This window comes from Ochotona princeps, chromosome 21, assembly GCF_030435755.1.
Source record: "Ochotona princeps isolate mOchPri1 chromosome 21, mOchPri1.hap1, whole genome shotgun sequence".
Lineage (NCBI taxonomy): Eukaryota > Metazoa > Chordata > Mammalia > Lagomorpha > Ochotonidae > Ochotona > Ochotona princeps.
The window spans coordinates 15,178,148-15,186,267 of NC_080852.1; the positions used below are offsets into that span (position 1 = coordinate 15,178,148).

At 45.5% G+C, this 8,120-nt stretch overlaps 1 protein-coding gene across 3 annotated transcripts in view; it reads left to right on the top strand.

Moving 5' to 3' along the window:
* PRICKLE2 (prickle planar cell polarity protein 2) overlaps window positions 1–7,672 on the top strand; it is a 352,984-nt gene extending 345,312 nt beyond the window's left edge. For all 3 annotated transcript variants that reach the window (XM_004581592.2, XM_058678924.1, XM_058678923.1), the window contains one exon: window positions 4,331–7,672. In XM_004581592.2, the coding sequence (XP_004581649.2) occupies window positions 4,331–5,205 (875 nt within the window). In that variant the 3' untranslated portion in view covers window positions 5,206–7,672. The remainder of the gene's footprint in view (window positions 1–4,330) is intronic.
* The last annotated feature ends 448 nt before the right edge of the window (window positions 7,673–8,120 follow it).

Below are 8,120 nucleotides of genomic sequence, written 5' to 3' on the forward strand. Positions count from 1 at the left end.
GGAACAGCAAACTTTGCTGTGTTAGGAATGGTCAGGGCAGGCACTGCAGAAAAGGTAACATCTCTGTTCAGCTTTCAGAAACGGAACAAATCCGCCATGCAAATGCGTGCTGGGATGAACTTGGTGCGTTAGGGGGGTAGGATAAGTGTTAGCACAGCTGAGGCAGAGTGAGTGAATCGGTCATCCTGGAGACAGAAAGATGGGTGACAAGTCGCAGAAGGCCTTAGGGTCTGCACAAGGACTTCGCATTCTGCCAATAATCAAAGTAACCACAGAACCACACTCTTTAGAGCAGGTACACAATTATTGCTCCTCTTTGGCAACCTTGGCCTTCCTGCTCGTGTCCTGCATGCCAGTAGACCCTGGAGGAACAGCTAAGTTAATGAATCAGAAGAAAGACATTTGGCCTTCCTGGAGTGAGCAAGTGGTCCCTCCAGTGCTGGCTACACATCCTCCAGAGGAATCACTTCCCTTTAGGGGCACGCTGAGAGTAGAGACTAGGCTGGAGCAGCGGGCCCTTCAGCCTTTCCAAGGGCACAGTTCTCTTTTGCGAGGATGGCTGAGATCCCAGGATGGAGAGGCTTAACTGAGAGAGCAGCATGCTCTCCTGGCAGCACGGAAGCCGCTGTCATTGTTGTCTTACCTCCTCGTGGAAGTGGAAATTTGTTCCCACACATTTCACTGTGGGGCTTATGAAAGAATAAAGAATGGATTCAGGATAAAGAATGGGTCCATGATTGTAACTGTACTATGTTTGCTTGTGCTGACCCTAATTCTGCTCCAGAGCTTGGTAGGATGGCCCTAGGGAGATGCTGGTGCCCACCTATAATAGCTGTCATTTCAAGATAACGATTTGGAGGATTCTTTCTTCCTCCCTTCCTGGAGTTCATCTGCTCCAAGCCCTCATTCATCATCAAGGGGCAATATCCTCTCCTTTCTGCCTTCCAGCAGGGAGGCTCTGGAAGTGATTAACTGCCTGTAAATCAGCTTTTATGATTTGTATGTCAGAGATAAGCAGCAGGGAAAGCAGTTGTTGGAGGATCCACGGCCCGCACCCTGATGATTATCTGAATAATGAAAATTTTAAAAGAAAGGCTGGACTATATATGGTTTTTGGCATAAGAATTTCTCTTTAGACATATACAATGTTAGCATTTGGCTCTTTAACAAGCATTGCTTTATATTTACATCATCTACAGAGGTATCATTCAGATAAAACCAAATGAATATTTAACAGTACACCTCAGTGAGTGTTTAGGCATGTGAGTCCTCTTACAACCACCATCCAGCTGTGGATCCAGATGTGAAACAATCCCAGTGTCCTGGCCACTTCCTTCATTCTCCCACGAGTAGTCTGACTTCTGTCACTACAGACAGTGTTCATCTGTTCTTGAACTTCATGTAAATACAATTGTGCAACACATAGTCTTTTTTTTTGTCTCTGCATGTTCTATGAGATGTTTTCGTGTTGTTTGGCTCTAGTTATGCATTCTCATTACTGTGTGGTATCCCATTGTCTCAGGGTTTGTCAACAGTGGCACTGTCGGCAGTTGGAGTTGGATAAATCCTTTGGAATGCGGACTGCCCCATGCAGTACAAGGTGTTTAGAAGCGTCTGTGACTTCTACCTGTTAGATGTCAGTAGTACCTGCTCCCATTGTGTCTCCAGGTAGTTCCAAGTTTCTCTTAGAACTGAAAAGACTTTAAAAATGATTTATTTGGAAATAATTTCAAATGTATTTAAAAGAGGCAAAAAAAAAGAACACACAATACCTAGCCATATATTCTAAGCTTCAGTTCAACTCTTTGGGTAAATATTGTATCCCCTTTGATTCTCTGGTGTTCACACACAGGCACATGATTTGTTTCTGAACCATTTGAGAGCATTTGCATTCATCTTGGCCATTTACCACCATTGCCTCCCATGTGTATTTCCCAAGAAGAAGAATATTCTCCAACCTGACCACAGTTAGCCTCAATAAACTAGTAGAATGCTTTTATCTGTTGCCTGTGTTCCGCATTTTTCTTGTTGATCAAAAATTGTGCTTGATAGCAAGTTTCCTGTGCAAAGCAGGTTCCTGTCCAGGATTAAGTACTGTATGTGATTGCCAAGTTTCCTTAGTAACCTTTAATCTAGAACATTCCCTCAACCCTTTTCCTTAAATGTCTCTTACGATACTGACTTTTAAGACAGATTAGACCCTTTGTTAAACAGAATGTTCCTTCTTGGAGAATTTTCCCGGTATTTCTTCCTGAATCTGCGTTTCAGGCTGGAAGGCAGCTGTCTTCCTTTGGCCATCCCACACAGAAGTACATGAGGTCCAGTCGTGTCTCTCTGGACAGGTTAAATTTGTTCTCCATGTGAAATTGTCTGATTTCACAATTGTTAGTCACTAATTCTTGCCTTATAACTAATGGCCAAAATGTAGAGGAAACCCTTTGAGACCATGGTCTCAGTACTTACCACTCAAATTTAGCATACTTTCCCATTCTTTTCTTTCATGAGGCACTCTTAAACATTAACCCATGGTTCCAAAAGGATTTCCCAAACTGAGTTCGCTCTTCCTCCAAGAGCGCTCGCTCTGTGGGCAGTGGTCAGCAGACCCTGCCATTCTCCCTTTTCCCCAGTTATGTTTGCATTGATGTCTTTCTATATTTTCAGTATACACTCAGAATTTCTTATTTGTTTCAGTGGTTGCTGAGATTATTCAGATCGGGCCCTTTATATTTGGCCCCTGGTTGTAATAACAACCCCCAGCATGTCTTATTTTTCATGCTTCCTTACTTTCTGGAATAGTCCAACTTCATTTCTTCTTTCCTTTTCTATATCTTAGAATTGGTCATTTCTCAAAAAGAAAAAAAAGGGTTTTTTTTTAGTGGAGAATATTTTTTAAAAAACAAAACATTTATTTTTCCATTTCTCATTTCATGGACATAGGGATTGTTTCCAGGTCTGAGATAGTATAGGAGAAGAAAACTTCCCCCATCCTCACCTATCCTGGGACCCATGCACTCCCTTCTGTTGGTTTTTAACCAAGAGAGGTAACGAAAAGTCAGGGACTCTCCACTCTTGGTTATAAATGCAAAGAAATGAGTGTACGAGTTTACACACGCATACTTGGGCAAGGATGATCAAAGTAGCTTTATTCATGATTCCTGTATGTGTTGGTATAGGTATATTTTGTTTAATATTGCCAAGTTGTTTTCTAAAGTGCTGATAACATTGCTTTGGTTTTGTCAAAGGAGAACTCTTAGGCCCAGTAGGAGGCCAGACTAATCAGTGGCCAGGGTGATAATGGACCATTGCGATCCAAAGACTTGTTGTCTGCGGCTGGAAATGGCAAGATTACTGATCATTTCGATGTATAATGAGTGGGAAATTCTGAGACTTGGCCACCTGGCCCATTCTTAAGCATCTCCTTACAGAGTGCTACTCAGAGATGAGCAAATGAAAGTCACACAAGTCAATACCTCCCACGGTCTGCCAATGGCTTTTATCTCAGGGAGGCCAGTAGCTCTTTTGAGTGCACTTAGGAGATGGAAGTCCATTGCTTGGAGAATTTGCTGTTAGAGAGCGATTAGGATCACTATTTAGTTTCAAAGTGCTCCCCCCACCCAAGGCTGCGGAATGTCCCAGGACCCCCACCTCCTGCACACCTTCTGGCCTCCTTGGAGTCTGTGAAAGCCTGGAGTAGTCATCCACCAAACTGGCTGAGAGAGTAAATACCCTCTTATCTCTACCTAGGGAATCCAAAGCATTCTAGATGGAGGCCCACCTGTCACTCAGAGACAACCACAGAGCAGGATGCGTAGCAGTTTAACAGGAAAAGGAGACAGTCTGGCATCATGGGACTAGATTCCAGGCTCACCACGCTCTGGGACAGCTTGGGCCTGGCCCAGGTTCTGTTATCTCAAGTGTCCTCATCCAAACTGTCCTACACAGCTTACAGTATATCCTGAGAATCACAAAGATCGTTGAAGTCGTTGTTGAAGTGATTTTTCTATGCAGGGAAGCATTCTGCTCAAGGTCCACAGTGGCTGCCTAGTAACGTGGAATGAGAAAGTAGGAAAGTGCGTCTCTGTGGAGTTCCCTCTGGGTAGGATGCTGCGCTCTGTGCAGAAGAGAACTCCCCTCCCACACCATCCCCTGGAGAGTGTCTGTGCAGTGCCCAGCCTTAAAACTGTACATCACGACCCTGGAGGCCTAACCAACAGTGGCAGTGGCCTCCCCAAGCCTCCAAACATACACACACAGACTCACACTCCACCAGTACTGCTTGAACTTGCGCATTAACTGCTATGGTCCTTTCCTCTCTCCCCCCACCCTCCAGGCCTCTCAGCTGACGGTGGGGCCAAGCGCCAGGAGCATCTGTCCCGCTTTTCCATGCCTGACCTCAGCAAAGACTCTGGCATGAATGTCTCCGAGAAGCTGAGCAACATGGGCACCCTGAACTCATCCATGCAGTTCCGCAGCGCCGAGTCCGTGCGCAGCCTGCTCTCTGCACAGCAGTACCAGGAGATGGAGGGAAATCTCCACCAGCTGGGTAACCCCATTGGCTACAGAGACCTGCAGGCTCACGGAAGGATGCATCAGAGCTTTGATTTTGACGGGGGGATTGCAGGTAGCAAGGGGCAGGGCCAGGAGGGTGTGAGGATCCAGCCCATGAGTGAACGCACGCGTAGAAGAAGTACCACGCGCGATGACGGCCGCCGTTTCCGACCGCACCGCTCCCGGCGATCCCGGCGCTCCCGCTCGGACAATGCCTTGCACCTGGCCAGCGAGCGCGAGGCCATCTCTCGCTTGAAAGAAAGGCCCCCACTGAGAGCCAGGGAGGACTATGACCAATTCGTGCGCCAACGCAGCTTCCAGGAGAGCCTGGGCCATGGGTCCCGCAGGGACCTGTACGGCCAGTGCCCCAGGACTGTGTCAGACCTGGCTTTGCAGAATGCCTTTGGCGAGCGCTGGGGACCCTACTTCACCGAGTACGACTGGTGCTCCACCTGCTCCTCCTCTTCCGAGTCTGACAACGAAGGTTATTTCTTAGGAGAGCCCATTCCACAGCCCGCCCGCCTACGATACGTCACAAGCGATGAGTTGCTGCACAAGTACAGCTCCTATGGGGGCCCCAAGTCATCCACGTTAGGTGGCAGAGGACAGTTGCATAGCAGGAAAAGACAAAAGAGCAAAAACTGTATCATTTCTTAATGTGATCCAAGTCAGGGAGTGGGGCAAGATGAAAGCTGAGAATGTACATTCAGAAACTTGCACTGTTTTCCATCTCCAAGCGCTTTTGGGTGGGGGAGGCTGTGCGGGCGAGGAGAGGGGACATGACGGAGGCCCATTGCAGCTGGACTCAATAGGTAGTCAGTCACAGTTTTTGGCATGTTGAATCTTATTTGCACATTTCACTTTGGAAACACAGTAGACCATGGAGGCCAGGGTTGGTCACCCTGCCCTTCTCACCTGTCCTGGGTTGAGTTGCCACCGGCCAGCCTGGCAAATTGTTTCCTGCTTGTTTTTATCTTCTATTGTTCTTCCTTTCAAGACTTTTTTTTTTTTTTTTTTTGGCCTTTCTCTAGTAAGTAATTTGTTTATTAGCCAAGACCCAAGACTTAAGTTATTTACATGTCCATTGTAAATGCAATGTAAATGAGAGTTCTGATAAAATATTTTTGTATTTTGTAATATCAAAGGAATTTCTATATCGTAGGACTCAGTGGGGACTTGCATGCAAATTGACATTGTCTTTGAGTAGTAACCGAAAGGTGGCCTGATCCACCTGGGTTTTTTGTTTTAGTTTTCGTTTTTTTCTATACAGATTTGTTATATGTCCGTGAGACTTTTTCACAGGAGTATATTCAATTCGGGGTTTTTTTTGTGGCTGGAAAAAAACAACTATTATACCCAAGACATTTTATGTTCCATGCCATGTTAGGGAGCCCTCCTCAAGACTGCTCCCACCCTCAGTAGGATTTTTTCTCTACAAAGTGATAGTACTGCTTTCTCGATTGCAAATGTAACTTTTGCCAATTAGAGAGACCAATCAGTGTCAGTCAAGTTCCGTGAGAAATGCCATCCCTGCTGGGAACCTTGAAGTTGCTTACTCTTGCTCTGTCCCTTGGGGGAAGACACAAGTGACTGTGAGTGGTGCCGTTGTGTGTGATGTTAGCATGACGTTGTTTTGAATGTGGCATTCTTTTCTGGTGCTCATGTTTCCTGGATTGTATTATCTGCTTTCCTTTACCAAGGCAGACAGAACTGCCACCTGCACCTGACAACCGATTGTCCTCAAAGCAAATGAACTGAAGCATTTGGAATTGAAGGACGACAGAGAGTTCTGACGGGGTCCCGGGAGTCCCAGTGAGTTGCGTGTTATGCGTGGAAAAGGAGTAAGGCAATTAGAAATAGAAAGCAGGTCAAGGATAGACACAGAAAGCGACCCCAAAGAAAGATCAGGGAAGAAGAATTTCTAGAAATAGAGGAGAGGTGATAACCCCTTGTCTAGCTCCGTGCTGTAGAAAAAGAATCTACTTTACTAAGCTAAGATACCAGAGCATCCCTGTGATGCGCAGGTGGTTCACGTTGCTGAGATTTCAACACAGCTTTGAAAATCATACTTTGTAAAAGGAGGGAGGGGAGTTCCATTTTGAACTTGACGGACTGCGGGTTAGACAGAAAGTGGGCACAGAAGTGAGTTTGCTTTAACAAAGACATTTAACGGTTGTACTGTTTATAGTAAAATAGAACTTCCTACCTTGCTTCAGGTAAAAATGAAGCCCTTGCTTTCTCTCCCATTCTCCTCCCATGATGGATTGTGGCCATTGAAATAATCCGTCGGAGGACCCACCTTTAGTGAGCTGTACCGTTGATGTAGTACACGGTGTGTCTCAGTGGCGTCTGCCGTGGTGAGGTGAGCGTGGTCTCTTCAGTATAGTAGTTAACATTTTCTAGTATTTTTCTACAGAGAGAATGTGAAAAGTAGCTTTTCAGACACCATCCCATGTGGGTCGAGGGGAGGAAAGGTGTCGAGGACATGCTAGTGACACTCCATTCAGGATGTATTAAAATAATTTGCTTTTCAGGTATTAATATGACATTTGTCATTGTCACTGAAGTTTTTTTTTTGTTTGTTTAAATGCAGATGTTGGTTGTGGCTGTTTCCCCGCATGCTATCTTCATATCTAAATGCTTCATTAATTATCCAAGCCTCCAGAGAATTAACTATTATGTTTGTATAGTAAGTTTGTAAACTGCTTGGCAAATTGATTAAGAAATAACATGCAACACCATGCTACTAAAGTGGCAGATTTCTGGTAGAAATTGAGCGAGTCCATTTTGGAATTTGGAGTGCTTTCATTGAGGAAAATAATAAGGCACTTGGGCAAAAAGAAAAGATAGGAGGGGAAGTAGTTCACTTAACAAATGGCTGAAAATGTGTCTGTCCTCTGGGGCCCCATGTCCAGGAAAGAAATTCTCCCAGTTAAAGTGGCTTTCTGTCTCTTCTCAAAACCTTCCCAAAACACTTCTTACACTTCCCAAGTGTGGAATACACTTTTCGCGACCATCAGCAGTAAGAAGGTGGCCTAGAAAATAACACATAACCAGAGGGGTCTAGATGAAGGAGTGATTGCACATCCAGCTGCTCAGAGCTTGAACCAAAAGAACCAATCCTCAGGGCTTCTAGTGAGTTCCCCACCATCTCTCTGCTGCACCACGACAGGTGTCTCCTCCCTATCCACATGCAGCCAGGCCCCGTACTGGAGGGAGGCCGGTTCCTTTCAGTGATGACAGAATGTGTAAAGAAACAGAGGATGTCCCTACCCTCTGGGGAGGGGCATTGTGTAGGGAGTTCCAGCAGTGAGGTGTAACTTACACGTAATATCCCAGAATCCCATGTCCCCAAATCCAAGGCATTTGACCCCTGAGGTAAGAACTTAAAACATCCTCACCAGAGTCCTCCATCATAACCATTACCTCTTACCGGTCCAGAGCCTCTTGTGAGCGGGATCTGTACTCGCCTCCTCTGTGATTATTTATTCTCTAACAGACTGGTTTTAGAAGAGTGATCTTTTTCCAGATTCTCCACTTCTGTAATGCCTTGACTATTTTTTTTCCTACCT